Source organism: Nannobrachium achirus, assembly GCF_963921795.1.
Source record: "Nannobrachium achirus genome assembly, chromosome: 8".
In the NCBI taxonomy this organism is placed as follows: Eukaryota; Metazoa; Chordata; class Actinopteri; order Myctophiformes; family Myctophidae; genus Nannobrachium; species Nannobrachium achirus.
In genome coordinates, this window is record NC_137817.1 from 49,404,368 (window position 1) to 49,428,210 (window position 23,843).

Here is a 23,843-nt window from a genome sequence, read left to right on the forward strand (position 1 = left end):
AAAAGCGGGCGTGGACTCTAGATGTGAGCGGCCCGAAGGGCCGCGAACCTCTAGTTATTATACATACCTGTACCTAGCTTAGCTCTGGTGTCATCCTTTATTGTGTAAAGTCACATACAGGACGTCATTCAGACCCTTCTTTCTGTCTGTCTTTCTGTGTCTGTTCTTTTCTGTTGTGTTTTCTGGTTTATTTTTGGACCGTAACTCCATGTCCACCTGACTATGTTCTGTTCTGTGGGTGTATTCTCAGTCTGGCGCAGTATGAACTGTTCCTGTCTGAGAGACCTGTTTATTTGTGAGTCTGCATCTATTGTTACTACTCTAGACCCACTGCAAAAGGATCCAATGGACTACTATACAGCACTTTATATTTAACTTTTAACAGCCACTGGTCAGCTTTTTAACTTGCACTGTGTTGTGTACAATATGACAATGATGAAGGCTGCTTAGTATATTTTCTCTAAATGTTCTTTTCAAAAAGAGAAATATAATGACTGAACATCCAAGACAGGACCAACATGAAGGCTATTACAGTATTAAAGGCAACACTTTTGTTGGCAACACTAAACAATTTAGGAGATTAGTCTGAACTCAATAGAGTGTTTTTCTTTTTATCTCATACCCCGTTCGAGTGCCTTGCATTTTCTTCATATTTGCCTTTGATCCCTTCCCAGAGAGCACTGAGGGAGGTATTATAACCCTGTAGCACTTTTTACCAGTGGTGGAAAAAGTACTAATTTCTTTACTTACAGTAAGTAAAAGTACTGTATCAATACTGCAATGTAGAAATGTGATTTACTTGAGTAAAAGTATTGGCATCAAAATGTACTTAAAGTACTAAAATGAGAAAGTACTCATTATGCAGAATGTCCCATTTCAGAAGTTTTCAAACGTGTTGAAATATTTTACATCGTATTGCATTGTGAGCTTGTAGATCGACTTGTAGATCGGCTATTTTCAAATGGCCAAAATGTATTTAGGGCTGAATGTTTAATGTATGTTTTCTAATAAAATCTACAAAGTAACTAGTAACTAAAGTTTTCAAATAATTGTAGTGGATTAAAAGTACATTATATTTGCCTCCGAGATGTAGTGAAGTAGAAGTAAAAGTATCGACATTTGGAAATACTCCAGTAAAGTGCATTAGGTCAACCCTCTATTTGTAGGGGTGTGTTTTCGATGAAGGACACACCTGTTACAGGAAGTGACATCACGTTGCCATGAGCAACAGGGAAGGTTGTTGGAGGCTGGACAGTGAGGTGTGTGTGACAGAGACACACACAGAGAGAGCGAGCTGGCCTGTTGTCCTAAACCTTGGAATATTTGGGACATTTTGGCGAGATCTAATGGATAATCTGATGGACCATTGCTGGGTGCTGGAACAATGCTGGAGGCAAAACTTAATTCTTGTGTTGTTCCTTCACTAGCCAGTAGAGAGGCAGCATGAAGGGAGCCTGGTGGTAGCACAGAGGAAAAGAAAAGGAATTTTAACTTTTTGACAGAGGGAATGTGGAATGTGCTTTCATACCCACAAGGTTGCCGGTGCTTTATTTCACAGTACACGAGACCCCCTGTGGTCTGGGGTCATTGACCTGGACTGACAGACACCGCTGGGAATTGGATTTATTTAATTTATCTGCTTTTCAACCTGGATGTCGGGAAGTTTAACTTGAGATTTATTGGACGGTGTGCAGTGGGAGAGAGAATGACCCACAACATCATCAGCCTTGGCTGGGAATCGTACCCGTGACTTTGATAATACGCAATAGAGCATCTCTATCTATCTCACGGAACCACCAGAATATTGGACCTTTTTGAGTGTTAGTGGTGTGTATGGACTATGTAGTCAGTATGTGTTAGTTGCACCAAACATCCAGAATATATCGTTTTATATATTTTTGTATCTGTTTATTTTTCACCTTCTTTGAGTACGGACCAATACACAAAATATTGCGAATATACGTGGATATATTCAAATATATACTGTATATACATTTTATGTGGATGTACAGAACATAGGTTTGAGGTTTTTTTATTCTAATGTATTACTCTCTGGACTAGAAGACATTAGACAAAACTGTTGTGTAATAGGACAATACATTTCTGATGTGTGTAATTCAATACTTGAAGTTCAGCCTGGGCCTCTATGGACTGTAGGAGGTCGTAGTGTAGCATAGCGCGGCGTGTATGAACGGTGCAGATAGCAGTGAAGATGTACAGGCGTCGGGACTATGTGGAGCTCTATGAGAAGGACCAGGCTAAATGGGCTCTGCTACGCAACGTCAACACCGTGGTCAAACACGGTGTGCTGCTGCCGGTAGGACGTGTGTGTGTGTGTGTGTGTGTGTGTGTGTGTGTGTGTGTGTGTGTGTGTGTGTGTGTGTGCGCGTGTGTGTGTGTGTGTGTGTGTGTGTGTGTAATGTATCATGTATTATAACATTGCTGTGAAAAGTAACAGTTTTGGACACACGTTTCAACCAGACAGACATGATAATTGTACGTCTGAATAGAGTACACCCATTGTGCATAAGGTGTGTGTGTGTGTGTGTGTGCGTGTGCGTGTGCGTGTGCGTGCGTGCGTGCGTGCGTGCGTGCGTGTGTGTGTGTGCGTGTGTGTGAATCATAATTGCATGTCTGTGAGTTGTTGTGAATCTGTGCATGTGTATACACAAAGCTGAAGCAGTGTGTGCGTGTGCGTGTGCGTGTGCGTGTGCGTGTGTGTGTGTGATGTTTTATCTAATTGATGATAATTGTTTGTGTGAAACCGACATTTGGATTAACGGAAACCCATGGAAGGATAGCAATGTGTGTGTGTGTGTGTGTGTGTGTGTGTGTGTGTGTGTGTGTGTGTGTGTGTGTGTGTGTGTGTGTGTGTGTGTGTGTGTGTGTGTGTGTGTGTGTGTGTGTGCGTGCGTGCGTGCGTGCGTGCGTGCGTGCGTGCGTGCGTGCGTGCGTGCGTGCGTGCGTGCATGTAAGTTCAAATCTACCTTTGAAGGATTCTGCTTTTCAATGGGAATGGAGTGGTTTCTTGGCATTTACGGGTTTCTGCAAAAATTAGCTCCATTCTACATAAAAATTAGAAAGGCAAAACAGGGAAAGAATCCTGCTAACCTGCAAAAAATGCATTTGCAGGACATTTTCAGGAGAAGAGCAGTAAAGCCTGGAGACTTGAAACGGCACATCTGTATGTGCACTATTTTTACAGAGATGGGTTTACCCCCTTAAACCCTCTATTCTCAGTAAAACAGACCTAAGTTACAACCTCTTCTACACCTCTTCGCCAATAATAGCTGATCTACAAGCTCACAATGTGTTGCAATGTGATGCGTTGTGAGCTTGTAGCTTTCGCTTCAACGATTGAAAGCAAGAAGGGGTAGGCCTACTAGGAAGAGTGAAGTGCTATAGGGGGTGAGGTGGAGTCTGAAGATGTGAGTTTTTCAGACGTTGAGTGAGTATAGTTCGGACTCCAGTGGGAAGTTTGATCCACAGATTGGGAGCCGGGAGGGATAAGAGTCCAGGATGTGTGGAATGTTGTCCAGGGTGTTTTTGAAAAGGCTCATAGTCTACATAGCATTCCTGAGTTACTGTAGCTGATGTGAGTAGGAATTGTAAGGGTTGGATCATGCCTTTTAGGTATGGGGGCGCCATGCCTTTGGTTGCCTTGTAGGGCTAAAATCAGTGTTTTGTTCTGGGTGCGGGCAGCAACCGGGAGCCAATGAAAGTAGTGGAATAAGGGGGAGACGTGAACATTTTGCCTGGTTTGAACAAACCAGCCATGCTTTCTCTTTACATGGGATTCTGAATCTGGTGGCAATTCAAGTCTGACATATACATCAATATTGTACTTATTCAGTGTATTTATTTTGATACACTATGCCGGATTCCACCCACACGCACGCGCGCACACGCACGCACGCACGCACGCACGCACAAGATCTAACAGTATATAAGAATCTTGGGTTTTTGCATGTGCAGGCAGGATGGCTCTGCTTCCTATTGCTTGACGACTCCAAGTCCCTCTCTACGATTCTAATGTCCTACATGTGTTCTGTTTCCAGGGGGACTATGTCTGGTTGGACCTAAAGACGGGTCGGGAGTTTGTGGTCCCGATCGGCGCAGTGGTCAAACTCTGTGACTCTGGACAGATCCAGGTGTTGGACGATGAAACCAACGTAAGTCCTGAATCAGTCGAATGAATGAATGAATGAATGAATGAATGAATGAATGAATGAATGAATGTTTTTGAATGAATAATTTTATTTTCGTGTCTGCTGCCTTTCACTACCCATCCCTTACGGTATTTATTCAGACACAATTTAAAGGACATCGTTTTTCCAGCGCCAACATGCTGACACAAAAATAACAAACTAAATAAATAAATACCAAATACTGTATACATGACTCTGATCAAAACGAGAGAGAGAGAGAGAGAGAGAGAGAGAGAGAGAGAGAGAGAGAGAGAGAGAGGAACACGGAATGAACACAAGACAGACTTAAATGATAACTTAGACAAGTAGTCATGGAATTTTAGCAGAATACCTGCAAAGCTGGGAATACATTTGTTACCAAACGATTTCTTCACCAATGTGTTCGTAAAGGTGTCTACTAACATATCTAACAAAGATTGAAATTCAACATCCCTAGGAGAATCTTTGACAGCTAGGGTAATTCTGGGTCTCATTCACAGGGAAAAAATTACTCCCGAAAATATGCTTCAAGTGGGATTTGATGGGTCTAACTAGGTGTTTTTAATTATTCTGAATCCATTGCAAGCATTTGTTTTACACAAAAAACATTCATTGGGCCAAAAACAGCCCCAAAGAACGATGGTTTAGTGATGAGTCATCACTTTTCACAGTTGCGTGGGGTCCATTTCTGGCCCAAGGAATGTTTTTCGTGCAAAACAAATGCTTGCAATGGATTCAGAATAATTAAAAACACCTAGTTAGACCCCTCACATGCTACTTAAAGCATATTATTTTGGGAGTAATTTTTTCCCTTATAGTATAGTGTATAGTAATTGAATGAGACCCAGAATTACCCTAGCTGTCAAAGATTCTCCTAGGGATGTTGAATTTCAATCTTTGTTAGATATGTTAGACATCTTTACAAACACATTGGTGAAGAAATTGTTTGGTAACAAATTTATCTTCAGGATTTTATTAAAATTCCCTGTCTAAAGGTGATATACAATACAAAGTCTTTCAAAAGTTTGGACCCAGATCAGCCTGTTTTCATATATTGAATATACGCCATTCAGGGCATGTCATAATGATAGGTGAACATTTACGATTTTGTCCACAATTCCATGCTTCCATGTATTGATGTGGTGGAGAAATAAACTAAAAAATAACCTACATTGACTAATTGTGTACACTTCTTGTAATTTAAGTAATGCAGATATTTAACAATAATTGAACTCTTGAGAGCGTTAAATGAAACCAAATGGACCCGTAAGGATCATTTTACACTCTCAAGAGTTAAAGATCTATAAAGGTCTATTTGGTTACCAACTGTCCATCATTTAGCTGGGGACCACCTGGAACCCCCTCAAGGACCACTGGTGGTCCCCGGACCACTGACTTAAACTCTATTCTTAGACCCCCTCTACACCAAATCTCTTTGCTGATTAGCAGATCTACTATCGTGTTGTGAGCATGAATGCAGATGTTCTATTTCTGACAAATGTTTGCCCAACTTTACATCAACAGGAAAGCGAGGGTTCGTGTGGTTAAGATTACTATTAGCAGACAAGGACAAGACTTAGTGAATGAAACCTGCAGTGCCTGAGGGTAGTACGTAGTAGTCTACACAGCCATGAATTAATTATACCCCAGTGACATCACTGGAGTAAACGTTTCAGTACAACTGTGGGGCGTTTCAGAGACACAACAGACCTGTCCCACACATATAGGTTATGTCACTGGTTCCCAAACACTGGGTCGTGGACACCTTTTTATGTGTGTGTGTGTGTGTGTGTGTGTGTGTGTGTGTGTGTGTGTGTGTGTGTGTGTGTGTGTGTGTGTGTGTGTGTGTGTGTGTGTGTGTGTGTGTGTGTGTGTGTGTGCGTGTGGGGTGTGTGTGTGTCTCTTTCTCTCTCTCTCTCTCTCTCTCTCTCTCTCTCTCTCTCTCTCTCTCTCTCTCTCTCTCTCTTGTACAGTACTTTATATATTTGCTTTCTCAGATTTTATCATCAAGTATATTTTTGATGGCATTCCTACTTTTCTTTTCTTATCTGATTGTGATATTGGTATGATTGAAATGTACTTTTTGCTAAATCAATATTAGTGTCGACAAAGTACTAATTTAAGCGGTTAAGAAGATTTTTGTGGAATGAATGAGCGGAGTTGTAAGAAAATGTGCTACAGCTACCATAAGTAAAATTAACTCATCTACTGCCATTTAAATATGCCTTCTTTGGGATCTCCCCGCCAGAAGTCTCCATAGACTTCCATGTAATTTATAGTGCACAGATCATGCACGCCCATGCACAAATCATGCACCATGTTTGTGCAGTTTGTTCACAGCTTTCAAACAAAAAAAAAAAACGATTGGAAATCCGTTCAGGCATTCTTCAGATAATAGCCATTATGTTTTACATGTTATGTAAACCAAGATGGCTGCCCTGTTTGACATATGGGGTTGTATGGGGGTGAAACATGCAAAATCGCGATTTAAATTGTTTTTACTATATTTAATGGGGTCCAAAAATAATTTTTCAAAAAAACTAGTCATAAGCAGTGGATGAGTTAAGTTAAAGCAACACTATGTAAGCCTTTCTTAACTCATACAGTGCCGCCGGCCACAAGGGGCGCTAGAGTGCCAGAAATTTCTCTATAGACCTTCGCTCTAGCTTCCGTCGACACTGTCCCAAGTGCCTTGGGATTTCACTCCAGCCAATGCTATGGGTGACTAGAGGAGGAAGCTAGCTGACACGTAGCCAAAATGCTAACCCATTTAGAAGCCCGATCTAAAGCTATTTCAGTCGCAAAAAACTTTCTCTTTGGGTCTGGGAACACAATCCGGAGAAAATCCTGTCTAAAGATGTGATTTATTATTGGAGTGGGCGGTGCGATGCGGCCGTTAGCGCGACTACGGCCCGTGTATGGCCGAGTGTTGGCCCGGACCATGGATGGACGTTTAGACCGGGGCTTCGTTGAGGCCTCCGATTAAATAATTCATTTTATTAAATATCCCAGACTAGTTCAGGATAGGCACCCTGGAATACGTCGCGCCACCGACAGTATAGATTGAGGTTTTTTTGGGGGGCTCTAAACTTTATTTTAAACCATTTTCAATGGAATAAATCGTCGGACCATCTAGCGTCTCTCGTTGGCTAGCCCTGGACGAGCAAGGACCACCCACGTTGCTCCAAGCAGCTCGGGGTAAGTAAAATAGCAAATAAAATATTGGATTGGATTGAAATAAAGCCGAACTTGTTCGGGATAGGCACTAATAGGGTTAATAAATGTTAAGCCAATTTGTAGGGTGGAGTATGTTAATACAATTTAACTTATACCACTGTTTCCGAAACAGTGGGTCGATCGGGACCCATTTGTGGTCCGCAGATCCATTTTTATGGGAGTTTTCACAGAACTTTTCAAAAGAATTTAATGAATAAAATAAAAACAATCAAAGAAATTCCTTAAATTAGTAAACAAGCGTTAAGAAGTAGGAAAATGGCAGCTCTACAAGTAGAGCTCCTATTTTCACTAGTTTGAGTCCCTGGCAAACTCTTTTCTCTCGAGCTAAAAGGTTTGGGAATCACTGACTCATATGATTGTATTTTGTTTCCAAATCGGGAATCGGGTCGCAGGGGTAACAGTTCCAACTGAGACCTCCAGATTTCCTTATCCTGAGCAACTTCCTCCACTCCCTCAGGGAGTATACCGAGGCGTTCCCAAGCCAGTTTGGAGATATAATCCCTCCATCTGGTCTTTGGTCTGCCACGGGGTCTCCTCCCAGTGGGACGCGCATTGAGGACCTTCCTAGGAAGGCGCTCGGGGGGCATCCGTACTAGATGCCCGAACCACATAAGCTGACTCCTTTCCAAGTGTAGGAGCAGCGGTTCTACTCCAAGTCTCTCTCGGTGACTGAACTTCTCACCCTATCCCTAAGGGAGATACCAGCCACCCGTCTGAGGAAACCCATTTCGGCTGCTTGCACCCGCGACCTTATACTTTCAGTCATGACCCACACTTCATGACCATTGTTTCCCTGCTTAAATTGTCTCACCTATAGACACAGGACCTGACAAGAAATTCCCTTTTGAATAACATTTCATTTAGTTTTAGTCATAATTTAGTCACCTGAAAAGTATTAGTTTTAGTCTAATTTTAGTTGACTAAATATCATAACATTTTAGGCGACTAAATCTACAGTTGATTTAGTCAACTGAAATGTATTTTGGCAGGCCTTGATGGCATCGTAATGATTTTACATTTGGTTGTGTGCGTTGTGAGCTTGTAGATCTGCTATTTTCAGTGCGCAACACCTGAGAGCAACCAAACATAAAATTACTCTCTTCTCCCCAACGTTTTAGTCTAGTTTTTATTTTGTTGACGAAATTGTCAATATATTTAGTCTTAGTTTTAGTCATCACAGCTTAGTTTTTATTTAGTTTTCGTCAGTGAAAAAAACGCAGTCGACAATCATTTTTCGTCATAGTTTTAGTCGCCGAAAGTCAACACTGCTCAATGGTAAACCAGAAAGATGCAATTGGAAATTGTGTGGTTGCCGTGACGCGAATTTCGCAAATGAATTTTGTCTTACCATTTGAATTTTCCCCATTCAAGTCAATGGGAAAAATTAATTCACCAATAAATGAATAGCTATATGGAGATCTCTGTGTCAGTCCTTGTCCCTTTCATGGCCATACTGTATATGGAGATCCCTGATGTCATCAATATTAAGCCCATATCTTGGAAAGCCCATATATGGACATACTTGCGTCAGTCTCATGTGGTCTATGATGTCATGTCAGACATCTATGATGTCAGCCATCTCCATATTTGGGAAAAGTTAAATTTCTCTTATATATATTTTAAAGTAATGGTGATGTAGGCTCACAGAGTGGCTCCTCTAATATTAAAGTCAATGGAGTGACTTTAATGAAAGTGAATGATGAAAGTGAATGAATTAATGAATAAATGTATATAAATTAAACTATATAACATAGCAAAATAGCACATGTGCGTGACGCCGATCAATTTGACATATGGCTCAAGTGCGTGCCACCAAAACTGTGGGAGGAGTAGCGCGGCATTTTTTATTTTTTTTTAAATTTAGGAGACGATGGAAGATGGAGTAAAGTACTATAGTGTGGTCAACCACCCTAATTAATGTCTGCATTTAGCCATTTACACAGGAAACCGTGTCTAAATCCGGGGTAGAAGAGGAAAGTTACATAGTGCAGCTTTAACTTACTACTGTACTGTATGTCCTCCTCTAGGAGCACTGGATCTCCCCCCAGAATGCCACCAACATCAAGCCCATGCACCCCACCTCCATCCACGGGGTGGAGGACATGATCCGCCTGGGAGACCTCAACGAAGCCGGGATCCTCCGCAATCTGCTCATCAGATACAGGGAGAGACTCATATATGTAAGTATTGATGGAGGATAGTTATCATTATCAATATACTATGTGTATACTTATACAAATTGATCATCAAATCCTCCTCCTCCTACTCGGCCAGGCATAAACCTAATATCTCCACAAATATTTTAACTTTATTGCATTTTTGTAAATTAATGCCCTACTGTACTTGATGTCACACAAAACAGTGTCACACCAAAGCATACAAAATTGCAGAGCTGCAAGCTCGAAACGCCGCTCTAAATGTTGTAAAACAAGGCGTGAAGCAATGCATTTGGGACTTGTAGATCTGCTATTTTTTAATCCTGGAATCACTACTTCTTAAACATTTTGTTTTCTAATTCATGGAATTTCTAACTTTTCTTTTATTAATTAAATTACTTGGAATAATCATGGAAAGCTTTTTGGAGAATGTATTTAGAAAATGTTTGAAATAATAACATGAAGTAAAAAAGAATAAGGACCCATGTCTCCGCAACCCACAAATGGGTCCCGACCCACTGTTTGGAACCAGTGGTACAGATCATCACCCAATCTCTCGAGACAGAGTCAAGAGAGAGAAAGGAAGAGAGATGATGGGTTCCCAGATTGATCATCACCTAGTTCAGCTGTACTTGCCAGAAGGCTGACATATCAGCCCAAGCCACAGGCAAGGCTAAAAATGGGGCAACAATGAAAGCCATATGCAATTATGTGTAGAGATATAGATCAAAAACACAAAAAAACTGATCATCACTTTTAACATAATAAATACAAACAGGATGGTAGTCCCACACAGTATGGGGAGGGAGTTGACAGGTGCTGCTGGCTGGCCTTATCTCAACTTGATTTCCACCGTGTTTTGATTCCTACAGTATGTACCTGGATAAACTCCAGTGTGTCGTCACGTCAGCAATGAAATCAATATATCAAACCGTTTTTTAGTAACCATGCAGCGAGGTCGCTAGCAGTGACACTTCGGCCTGTGATGGCACTTTAACTTGCGCTGATTGGTCAGCTGAGCTGACATATCTATTACTCTCTGTGTGCTTTTATCACTAGCCTGGGCTGGGTATGTGATACTTACTGTAGCTCAACCCATACAGGGTCAAAGCTAGTGTACTGCGATGTCAAAGAGATTCTATAGCCAAAATCGGTTATCGCTTGAAGTACGTATAAAATCACTTAAAACTAGTTATATCACTGGCACATTGCAAAGTGCTGGAAAAATGTGCTTGGATTACACCATAAAACCTATTCAAACCTACCACTCTTCCCTGGTGAACTGTTGGGGCTTTGAAACATTTGTTTTACTGAGTGTCTCGTTCCTCTGTGTGCATCTTTTTCCTGTCTTTCTCTCTCCCTCTTGTCTCTCTATCTTGATCTGACGTTCTTTATCTTCCTTGCTTTCTCTCTCTCTCTCTCTCTCTCTCTCTCTCTCTCTCTCTCTCTCTCTCTCTCTCTGTCATTCTGAAGACTAACTGTGGTGGGAGGGTAAGTCTATCTTCAGGAGACTATTGGCATGCCTTGAGAAGAGCAGACCTGGGCAAAGTGCAAGTGTTTGAAATGCTAGTAGGGATAAATCCATTGTCCGGGTGATCCATTGTCCAATCCGTGTTTTGAAACCTTCAAAAGTTCTTCCAGCAGCCTTGCAGAGATTGATTGATTGATTGATTACTGTACACATTCAAACATTGCTTTGCCCAGGGCTGTGTTGGTAACCAGGCCCCGTCACTTAGCATGCTGCTGCTCCACTTCCATCATGGCCGTCCGCTCTCCCGTGTCAGACACCGATACGTTCATTGTCACGCTCTACCATCTGAGCTACGGGACCCGAGTGCCTGCTCCTTCTACCACCCCCACCCCTCCTCCACCTCCCACTGAAACACATGGCATCCACCGAGTGGCTTCATAAATACCTGGTCTTTCAACAAAGCATGTGCTACTGAACATGTACAGTATGTGCTTCATATGGAAGTCAAAGTGAACTTGTGAATGCCTGCCACATTTTATATATATGTTGTTGTTGTTTTTATGCACACTTGCTGGTTATTTCCATGCATATTATTGCGTCTGAATGCTTGAGCAATTGATGTATGTTGCATTTGCACCGGTTGACTGGATATTCAGAGCATCTTGGGTACATTTACACCTTAATTGTATGTGTTTTAGAGCTATTACAATCTGATCACGGGTAAGGGTAATCATGGACCTGTACATCTAGCAGGGTACAAAGGGAACTAAAGAAGTAAGTAGTTCACGCAAAATGTACTTCTTTTCTATCAATTACTGAAGCCTTGAATTCATGGAGTGAGTGTTACACGAAATGTGTTACAGTACTTACAACATTTTGTGATCTGGGAGGGAGGAACTGAAGTCGAAATGAAGGTCACAATGATATTAGTCAATTCCTGACCATATCTCAGCAGCATTGAAGGTAACCTGTAGGGATAGACCGATTATTGAAATGGGCGATTATTATTATTTGATATTCATACAATTTATTAATATCGAAAAAAGTTGAAAAAAAATATTTATATTATTAAAATAGCTAAAAACTATTCAAGATGCCAATTAAAAATAGCAGACCTACAAGCTCAAAATGTGTCGCACTGTGACTTGTTTTGAGCTTGTAGATTGGCTATTTTTTGCTATGTTTAACTGTATATGCAATGTGGCCCTCAGGAGTGAGTGTGAAAAATAGCGGCCTCTCCATCATCAAAGTTGCCCACCCCTGATCAAGGGTGATGCGGCGACTAGATGTGAGCCTCTAGAACAATTAGGATGGGAAAAATATATAAATGAATTAACCACCTAACCACCATTATAAATTGGGGGATTTATTTTATTTATTTGACTTAAAATGCATATCGGTTCTTAATATCGGTTATCGGCCTCTTTGATCACAACAAATCAATATCGAAATCGAACATGAAAATCCCATATCGGTCGACCCCTAGTAACCTGTCTGGTATTCCCATTTTTTCATTGCCTTTCCTCACAAACAATCCACTCGTGTGTGTTTCCTGGCTCCCAGACGTACACAGGTTCGATCCTGGTGGCGGTGAACCCCTACCAGCTGCTGCCCATCTACACGGCGGACCAGATCCGCCTCTACACCAACAAGAAGATAGGAGAGATGCCCCCGCACATATTTGCCATCGCAGACAACTGCTACTTCAACATGCAGAGGAACAACCGTGACCAGTGCTGCATTATCAGGTAGGTGTGCGGATGCATGGTGCATGTAGGCCTACTGTATGAGTACAAATTGAGACAGTTTGGCAAGAAATAGTAGGGGTAAACACGGCTGTTACCAATGATACTAATAAGGTTGTGTTCCATTCTGGTCAAACAGAGTCAGGGTGCTGATATTGTGCATGTTGGCTCACTGTGGAATACACTCTGCTGCACTAAATGAAGATGAACCTTCTGAATTTACTAATTTAATTGTTTTTATTTATTCATTATCTTAATCCTTTTTAAATATATTGTTTTCCTTTTGATGTAGCACTTTGAGATTTGCTTCAAATATAACGTGCGTTACAAATAAAATGTATTGTTATTACCTGTGCTTACGCGTGTGAAAATAGGTTTATTGATTCATAAACAGGTATAATTAATGAATGATTTGTGTGCGTGTGCGTGTGTGTGTGTGTGTGTGTGTGTGTGTGTGTGTGTGTGTGTGTGTGTGTGTGTGTGTGTGTGTGTGTGTGTGTGTGTGTGTGTGTGTGTGTGTGTGTGTGTGTTGGCAGTGGGGAGTCGGGGGCAGGGAAGACAGAGAGCACCAAGTTAATTCTTCAGTTCCTGGCAGCCATCAGCGGCCAGCACTCCTGGATAGAACAACAGGTCCTGGAGGCTAACCCTATACTAGAGGGTAGGACCACGCACGCACACACGCACGCACGCACGCACGCACGCACGCACGCACGCACGCACGCACGCACGCACGCACGCACACACACACACACACACACACACACACACACACACACACACACACACACACACACACACACACACACACTACTGACACCAGGGTCATGACTTAATGGAAGAGAACCACCATTATAATACCATTTTCAAATGTTTTCATGTCAAGGACCCCCAAATTGGTTGTATGTATTTTGGCCGCACCCCCGTCCGAAAATGTTTTGTAACAGGGACACCCCGTGTAAAAAAAAAAAAAAAACATTTACTACATTTTCCATGTTGCAAGCTTGTAGATCTGCTGTTTTTTGAATAGCCAACATAAATGGATAAAGTGGTTAAAATGATTTTGAGGCTATGTTAATAACTGCTCCCTGACCCGCACTTTGAGAACCAATGCTGCGTCTTTGTTCCCTTTTTGCAGCCTTTGGTAATGCGAAGACGATCCGCAACGACAACTCGTCTCGCTTTGGGAAGTACATCGACATCCACTTCAATAAGAGGGGAGCCATCGAGGGAGCCAAGATAGAGCAGTACCTGCTGGAGAAATCCAGGGTCTGTCGACAGGTACGTACGCTACCATGGACAATCCTCTGCTCATTTCACTCCCAGACACATTTTCATGTCAATGAGTTGATACTTATACCCACAAATGTTGGTATTTTGGGAATGTCATACATCTTTCAAAAAACAGCTGATCTACCAGGTATTAACTCATCCACTACATTGGACGAGTTTGACGAGCTATAGTTATGGGTCCACTCTGCTTATGACGAATATGACGAGCTATCAATTAGCTTTAATAACTATAAAACAAAAAAGTATGATCGCCGATTCGCCGTCCATAGCGCTCTGTGGACCCGCCCTATTCACAAAAAACGGATCTGGATGTTCCAGAACGGAAATGGGGGGGCGGGACAACGACGCCTGTATCCTGTCTGCCGAAATGTCATCCGGTTTAATGTTGTGCAACACCAGCGTGGCGCTCCGTCGGTTTCGCTTTGAGCGATGGAAGGCTGTAGTGCTTTGTTGCTTACCCTGCCTGGATCGTATTGTGAATGCAATCGGTGAACCATCGCGCAATGGATTCGCGCGCGCGCCCACGTTAAAGGTAGGCAAAATCCTGGCGGTGTGGACCCTCAGAAGGGTCTTAAAAATAGCGGTGGGTGAGTTAATGCTGCATATTGTGCTGCAACCACTGCCATAGACAATGCCAAGATAGAGCAATGCTTAATGGGAACATTTGGTACCTTTCAACCCAAGGAGCACTACAGTAGTGCTCTCTTGTGTCTCTCTGCTTGAATTCTCTCAGATGAAACAAAAGGTACTGTTACTGTAGTATCAGGCTTGGAGGGGTTGGGGGTTATTTATTTTAACGTGTATGTTTTATCCCTTCTCCTGGTCAGGCTCAATTAAGTACACACATTTTCTCTTGTGAAATGTAGACTGTCTGATATGTTTGATATTTATGTTTGATTATATCACAATTTAACAATTTCAGTTAAAAAAAGTATGTTAAGCACATAAACTGTGAAGTCTATATTTTAACAAATGTTTATTTATACATTTTCTTTCAAAAATAGTGCACCGTGAAATAGCTCACAATGCTCACAATGTTGTGAGCTTGAATATCTGCTATTTATAACTTTCCTCTTTTACCCCGGATTTTAACCCTGTTTCTTGCGCAATTGCTGACATTTTTACCACTGAGCTAATAGGGCCTGCCTGCTTGCTCAGGCAATACATTTTGTCAGGTTAAAATCCATGTAAGATCATGTGTCTAGGTGAGCTATGACCTTTGACACAATCTAAATGTCTCAATAGAAGAGCAGGGAGTAAAAATACAGTTATATTGTACTCTACCGATACAGATTGGACAAAACTGCATTTTATTCATTCAAAATACATTACCTTGCATTTCAACCCAACAAACACTACAGCATGAGATCATGCTCTCTGCCTGTATTCTGTAATCTCTCAGGTAAAAAGAGCAACAAAGGCATAAGGATATTTAACCCACTGTTCATTCTCCTAAACCCTCTTGTCCTGCTCAGGCCACAGATGAGAGGAACTACCACATCTTCTACTGCATGCTGAACGGCATGACGGCCGAGCAGAAGAAGAAGCTGGGTCTGGGCAGCCCTACGGACTACACCTACCTGACCATAGTGAGAGCACCACAATGACAACACCATGTATACACAGTCTAACCTACTGACTACACCCACCTGACTATAGTGACTAGTGAGAACAATTTACAATTTAGGCATTTGGCAGACCGATTTGGGCCGAGGTGGAGTCTGAAGACCACGGCCACACGGCGGAAGCTAGGGAGTGAGTCTGCCGTTCTAAGTGCAAGAGGGAGTTTATTTCACAGTTTCGGGGCCTGGAGGGCGAAGGGTCTAGGACGAGTGGATCGGTGTCCTGGGGTTTTTAGCGAGGGTTCTGTCAGCATCCCTGTGTTAACTGATCTGAGTGAACGGGTGGGGTTGTAGGCAGGGATCGATCATGCTTTGGAGAATTGGAGGTATGGAGGTGCCATACCTTTGGCTGCTTTGAATGCCAACATCGGTGTTTTGTACTCACGTCACCAGGCTTTCTGGGGGAAAGCCTGGTCTTCGTTTACTAAACAGGTTGTTTGATCCGGTCTAGACCGGATGCCAGCCTATGTCATTTTGTTGTCAAAACAGACTACACTTTGCCAGGAAACACCAAACCGGAAACAGTTTTAAACCAAAACAACAACTACTTGCGCATGCGCTAACCTCGCGTCACCAGGCTACGCATGCGCTAACTGGGTTAAAACTGTTTTCGGTTTGGTGTTTCTGGCCAAAGTGTAGTCCGTTTTGACTACAAAATGACGTAGGACGCCATCCGCTCCCGACCGGATCAAAATTCCGAAATTGGAAGCGATCCCAGGCGAGAGCACCACAATGACACCGTCATGTACCTACTGACTACACCTACCTGACATCACATTGTGCCATTGTGATGAGAACATCACAATGGCACCGTCATGTACATATTTGTACATACATGTACATATTTTTGTCCATGCCTTACCCCTTATCCTTAAACACTTTTGCCATTTCTTACTATTTACTATTTTTTACTACGAAAGGCTAGAGACATGATATGTTTTGATTCAGGCTATACATTTGGGAAATGCTTTGTGGCAGCTTTAGGAATGCCTCAGTACAATAATGGACTCAAATCATTTGTCTTTCTCTTTATTGCTTGTATGTCCTCTGTCCTGTCCAGCCCCGTCTCCCTCGACTCTGTGTCCTCTCTATTGCCCATTACTCTCTTTAACCATCTTCTTCATGCCCTTTATCACTCCTCCGCTGTCACTCTCTCTCTGTCTCTCTCTCTCCCTGGTGTGTGCTTCCGTGCGTGCAACCCGTGCGTGCATGTCTTTCTCTGTCTCTCTCTCAAAACCCCCCTCTTCACTGTTGCTCACCCCAGCTAACTTCACACCCCAATGTTTTTTTTTTTTTTTTAACGCTATACACATAGCTTATTGTATTGTGTTTTTCCTAATAGCGTTGATTCTTTTTTTGTTTCGTTTTTTCTCCTCCCCCCTTGTAAAACATCTTATGACATTAGCCTCATGTTATCTGTTGCACTGAAATTGATCTCTCTCTCTCTCTCTCTCTCTCTCTCTCTCTCTCTCTCTCTGTCTCTCTCTCTCTCTCTCTCTCTCTCTCTCTCTCTCTCTCCCCCTCTCTCTCCCCCTCTCTCGCTCCCTAGGGGAACTGCACAACGTGTGATGGTCGTGACGACATGAAGGAATATTCTAACATTCGCTCTGCCATGAAGGTACAGGCATGAATGTTTACTGTCTGAACTCTGGGCCTACATTGAACATTTCTGACTGATAGTTGAGGTAGCAGTTTCTAACTTGTTGTGTTTTTTTTTCCGTAAATGAATGCCCTACTTGATCACACTGAAGCAGGCGCGTGCACACATAGACATCAAAGGGGGCTTGAGCACCTGCCCTTTTATCCTTCTGTAAAAAGTGCCCTCTCCCAGACATGAATGCAGTTTTTCCATGCCATACCTGAAGGCAGCATTCAAGAGAAATGCCTTGTCCAAACTCTCCTGAACTTGAATGCAGCATCTTAAGAATTGCCCTCTCTGTGTAGAAGTCCATGCCAATATCTCCAGTATTGACTTGATTATGCTTAGTAGTGTGGTATCACAGAGCGCAACGCATTGTGAGCTTGGAGGTCGGCTATTTTCTATATTTCTACCAAAAGGCCCTTTTAGAAATTTCAGCCCCTGCCTCTCTAACATTCTCTGCATGTCCCTGCACTGCAGCGTCACACAAAAGCATAAAAAATAGCAGATCCACTAGCTCGTACTGTGGCGCGAAGTGACGTGTGGTCGAATCCTGAAAACTATCAGTTTTGGACATGATATGAGTCATGTTTTTGGCTGCCATGGATATGAATCTATTTCAACATGTACCAGTTGGCTTAGATAACTTGATCGATATTTCATTGGATTATTGTATCTTATCGTAAAGTTTACAATGTAACCATGAGTTGATCAATAGATTGAAAAAATTGGATAGTTTAAATAGATTATGAAAACAATAATTAGATGCAGCCCATGTTGGGAAGGGAAACAGCATTATATTGTATGCATTTGGAGTACAGCAGGTATGATAATGAAGCACATGGGGACGAGTAGATGTATATATTATACAGTGTCATGGAATTCTGGATCAATCGGTAATCGATGAGGCAATCAGGAGACCAGACAATATTCTAGGTGGTGTTGGTTATGCTTTATGTACACAATATCATGGGGAGACGTACTGTAACACTCATGTCAGTGGCACGGTAGTTCTGCCAGAGCAGAGATCACAGTTATACTGTCATTAACAAGATAGGCTGTACCAAAACAATAGCTATCAAGCCTAGTGGAGACAACTATAGGCTCTCAGTCACAAGCCACCAAATTACATAATGTATTGTAAAAGTATTGTCATTGATGTAAATAGAAAGGTTAAGCAGCCATGTCATTCTTCCTCAATCTTCAACAGACGGATGCACTGTACTGTATGTATTTGCGTTGTACATTCTGTAGGTTCTGATGTTCACTGACACAGAGAACACGGAGATATCCAAACTACTGGCTGCCATACTGCATATGGGAAACCTCCGATATGAAGGTAATGCACACAAACGTGTGTATATATACGTATATACATAAACACACACACACACACACACACACACACACACACACACACACACACAGACACACACACACGCACACGCACACGCACGCACACACGCGTGACCATTTGCTCTTCCTATTTGACTCATGTAGTCCAAAGTGGATTTCTTCATTCATTATTGGAGAACCCTCCGCTTGAGTTCTTGAGTTATTATTGCTGGCTCTTGGACATTGGCTAATTGAAGGGCCTAACCACGTTCCTTAGTTGTATTTGAGCCATTTTGTAGACTTTTCTTGCTATGACCTGACGATGACGTATTGACATCGAAACATTGTCACTTTATTTGCCTGCACCCTGTAAATAAACAGTCCGAGTTTGCTCCAGTGCCCTCCTTCTACAATGTGACCATATATGGGTGACCTGAGTTTAACCTGTTGACCTCTGACCCCTGGCAGCTCGTACCTACGACAACCTGGATGCCTGTGAGGTGGTCCGCAGCCCTCACCTCATCACCGCCTCTACACTGCTGGAGGTAAAACACACGCACATGCACGCACGCATTGTCGCATTCCTGAGCCAATAATGTTTTGACTGGATCATCGTTCAATAGGAAACTCAGTACCGAAGACCTAGCCGGTTGTCAAATTATTGGCTTATTAGGAATATGTCCAAAAAGATCCATGAATTCACGGCTTCATGGGGTGTTTAATTGATAGAAAATAAGTAATTTTTCTGGGTGAACTATTTTATACATGTGTTCCGTTCCTTATTAACCCAGGGTCAAGTCCTTGTTTCCCTGGGTCATGTCTAACGCTGAGTGGGTACAAATGCAACACGTACGGGTCCATTTGGTGACATTTGTACCCACCCAGAGTTAAATGAACAGTCAGACACACAATACAGGCCCTCAGCCAGGCCAGGAAGCCATGACATCATGGCTGTGCACACACAGACACACACATACACACACATACACACACATTTTTGAGCATTGAACTGACAGGACGAGAACCAGCGGACCTTTTTTTCGCACGGCATTCGTGTTGACATGAAATAGCTGGGTAAACACAAGCGCTGGAGCCAAAGACAATGACACTGACACTGAGGCCTCTTCCACAGCATCCAACATGCTGACCAAGGCACTTTTTGTCTCTCTGTACAGCTGCACTGACTGCCATTGTGTATAACCTTGCTGTCAGGCAGAAACCTTGTATCTCCCTATTTCAACGTGTATGTTTTTTTTTTTAATTATATATATTTTTATAAATGAATGCCCTACTACTTCATCATACAAGATTGTCACACAAAAGTATTGGACTAGCAGATCTAAAACATATATATATATATATATATATATATATATTCAATAAATTAGGATAGAAAATGAACGGATTTGAACATACAAGGTTTACACCCGACATCAACGATATACTTTATTGTATAGACAGGGGTCATCATCACACCATGTCTGCTTGTGATGATGGACATTATCTTCAAACTTTATTTTGGCCACAAACCTACTATAAAATGTGCAGTCAGTAATATTACTAGGCTACTACCAGAAACACATACTGTACAACACATACAGCCCTAAATGTACACTAGTGGACTCCTAACGTGCCATCCCATCCTCCCAAATTAGTGGGTGAATGCCAATGGTCTGTTATTATAGCATGTCATATCAAGCATGTTCCAACACATGTGCCATAACCTTCTGAACCACTGAGAATAGAGCAGAGGGTGACCCCTGGTGGCCAACAGAGTAAACTACTATGACACAACTGTGAAACCTTTGTTTTGTTGATTGTGTGTGCCTGTGCGTGCGTGCGTGTGCGTGCGTGTGCGTGTGTGTGTGTGTGCAGGTGGACATGAAGGACCTGATGAACTGTCTGACCAGCAGAACTCTGATCACCAGAGGAGAGACCGTCTCCACCCCTCTGAGCATGGAGCAGGCTCTGGACGTACGCGATGCGTTCGTTAAGGTACGCACGCCATGCCATGCTCACACACACACATACACACGCACGCACGCACAGGCGCACACGCACGCACACACACACACACACACACACACACACACACACACACACACACACAGTACGCCTGTCACAATTATTACATAATTTACTAATCCCAATTATTTTACATAATCACAATTATTTCGTTTCCAAGTTGAAACATTTTCAAACATAGGGGAAACAGCAGATCTACAAGTTCTATTTTGTATTATTATTATTATTACCCTTATTATTATTATTATTACCCTTTTTATTAGTGTAAAATTATTCATTTCTTTGTATAGTTAAGTTATTTGTCATATATCTGCCCTGTGCAACTTCAAAGCCTAAAAGCCAAACAGAAATGACATTTTTATTCATTCATTCAAAACACAATAAAATAATCACAATTATTTGTGTGACAATGTCCTACAAAGTCCTACACACACACACACACACACACACACACACACACACACACACACACACACACACACACACACACACACACACACACACACACGCACAGGTCCGGACTGGGACCCAAAATCTGACCGGGAATCATATACACCCACCCAGGCCACATTTGCTCGCCAGGCCACATTTGCTCGAGGGCGTGACGGTGTGCGCGAGCGAAGTTTGTTATTCCATATAGACTGACAGTCACACGACAGCACTCTTAAACTGAGTCACACAATAACACTTTTAAAATGACAGTCACAAAACAACACTATTAAAATGACAGTCACACAACAACACTCAAAACCACCATGACAACAGACTGCCCCACACAGTCCTACATTCCAGTACTTTTCTCTAATCATTCTCTACCCTCATCATAGTGTGTCCTGTCCTATATTCTGTCAAACAATCCATGAATTGAATACCAAGGACCTCCAAAGTAAACATGACTGTAAAAGGACTTATTTGGGGTGTTTTTAGAATGATAACATCCAGACTATCATACCTCAAGTGGCAGTCTCAAAGCTTTTCAGGCTGCCTGCAAGGCTGCAACCTGTGGATGTATTTTTGGCCAGACCAACCAAATATGTTGTGCAGTAAGATTAGCAATTTACATTCTCATTACCAGTAAAAACAAAGGTTAAAACATTAGTTAATTAACTTCTCTATTCATTTTGGTCAGAGGTCATCAATAGTATTTCCCTTGTCACTGGTGTCATGTTACTGAGCCAGGCCAGCTAGCGCAGAGCTCGGCTCTGCTGCCACACAGAGCCACTGTGTGAATTTAATTAACTGAGTTTTTGCACAAGTAAAGCGCAATCAAGCGATGCACTGCACTGGCTGTAGCTGGCCTGAGGCTAGGGGAATTTTATTTTGAATTTTATTTTTTATTTTTTTTTTGGGCGGCGCAGGCCACCGGGAATCGGCCCGGCGTTCCCGACGGCCAATCCGGGCCTGCACACGCATGCGCATGAACACACGCGCACACATGCACATACATGCACACACAGTGTGCAGGTCACTGGGGTAAGTGAGGGAGGGGTATGGGTAGAGTATCTTCAGTTATATTAGCATTTTCTTTTCTGTTCTTTTACTTTGTTGTTGTTCTGCTGCCCCATTGCCTGAAAACTAAACTATAGCAACAAACCCGGACACCTTTTTACACCTGTAATTATACTGTTATATGTGTAATCACACTCTGCACTGCACATTCACACACCTACTATTACTGTATGCTCTGTCAATCCTATAATCTGGAACTCGGCACGCATATGTTATTGTATGTGCGTGCGCATGTGTGTGTGACTACCTCACAGTTAGTTTTGGTTGCCTCTAGGGCATACATGGGCAACTGGCGGCCCGGGGGCCACTGGCGGCCCCAACCTTCACTTAATGCGGCCCACAGGTTAATATCGGAATACTGACATATTATTTGATTTCAGCTGTTACAATTCCAAATGTGCAAACATGACCTGCTTTAATTACTTCAGTGTATATGTAGTTATTGACTAGTATTGACTAGTATTAAAATTGTATTGTCTTTTTATGTTCAATGTATTTGTAGTTCATAAACTTAACATAATTACAACTAAATGCATTTGAAATTAAATAAAGTTTTTAGATTTTCAGGAATAGCAAAAACAGCAGATCTACTGCGACGCGTTTTGAGCTTGTAGATCGGCAATTTTTGCAACTTTTGTGCGACATAGAATGACAAAGTAGGGCATTCGTTTACAATGACAAAAAAAAGTAAAAATATGGAGAAAAGAGGTTTCTATCTGACAGTATATCGTTGTTGTCGTGTGGAAACCTTGTATCTCCAAGTTTCAAATGTGTACGTTCTGTCGCAAAGTAAAGCCCTGCTTCATCATACAAGGCCGTCGCACAAAAGTAGTGAAAACAGCAGATCTACAAGCACACAACGCCTCGCTGTTTTCGCTGTAGTTTAAATCCTTTTTAAAATGATAAATGCAAAACCAACGGTTTTGAACATACAAGGTTTTCACCCGACAATGACGATATGCAATGTGCGTGTGTGTGCGTGTGTGCGTGTGTGTGTGTGTGTGCGCATGCGTGTGTGCAGGGTATTTACGGGCGCCTGTTCGTGTGGATCGTGGAGAAGATCAACGCAGCCATCTACAAGCCTCCATCCATGGCCCCCAAAGCCATGAGGCGCTCCATTGGACTGCTGGACATCTTTGGATTCGAGAACTTCACTGTCAACAGGTGCGGGACAACACCACAGTACACGCACAATATAGATGTCCATCTTTTAAAAACCCATTTAGGCCTAGAATTATTGAATGCTTTAACTATTGAAAAATAGCAGATATACAAGCTCACAGCGCGGCACCGAGTGCCGCGCTGTGAGCTTGTAGATCTGCTATTTTTCAATAGTTAAAGCATAAAATAATGATACAATAATGTGTACCCGTTCTAAAAATGATGTTTCAACTACACCGATTTGCATCAAATTAGGGCTGAAGTGGTTGATGTACGTTTTGTAATAATAATGTAGTAAAGTAACTAGTAACTAAAGTTTTCAAACAATTGAGATGTAGTGGAGTAGAAGTAGAAGTAATGAAAATTGGAACTACTCCAGTAAAGTAAAAAATACCATTATTGTGTATCATTATTTTATGCTTTAACTATTGAAGAATAGCAGATATACAAGCTCACAGTGCGGCAC

At 42.1% G+C, this 23,843-nt stretch overlaps 1 protein-coding gene across 1 annotated transcript in view; it reads left to right on the forward strand.

Annotated features, from left to right (window-relative positions):
• Window positions 1-2,212: 2,212 nt before the first annotated feature.
• Window positions 2,213-23,843, forward strand: part of myo7aa (myosin VIIAa) — a gene marked incomplete at its 5' end in the record, with an annotated part of 71,409 nt that continues 49,778 nt past the window's right edge. Inside the window, 12 exons of the mRNA XM_080731372.1 lie at window positions 2,213-2,317; window positions 4,059-4,172; window positions 9,452-9,604; window positions 12,615-12,799; window positions 13,333-13,454; window positions 13,932-14,074; window positions 15,562-15,675; window positions 17,258-17,326; window positions 18,602-18,686; window positions 19,151-19,227; window positions 20,558-20,677; window positions 23,238-23,380. Coding sequence (XP_080587498.1) covers window positions 2,213-2,317; window positions 4,059-4,172; window positions 9,452-9,604; window positions 12,615-12,799; window positions 13,333-13,454; window positions 13,932-14,074; window positions 15,562-15,675; window positions 17,258-17,326; window positions 18,602-18,686; window positions 19,151-19,227; window positions 20,558-20,677; window positions 23,238-23,380 — 1,430 coding nt within the window. The remainder of the gene's footprint in view (window positions 2,318-4,058; window positions 4,173-9,451; window positions 9,605-12,614; window positions 12,800-13,332; window positions 13,455-13,931; window positions 14,075-15,561; window positions 15,676-17,257; window positions 17,327-18,601; window positions 18,687-19,150; window positions 19,228-20,557; window positions 20,678-23,237; window positions 23,381-23,843) is intronic.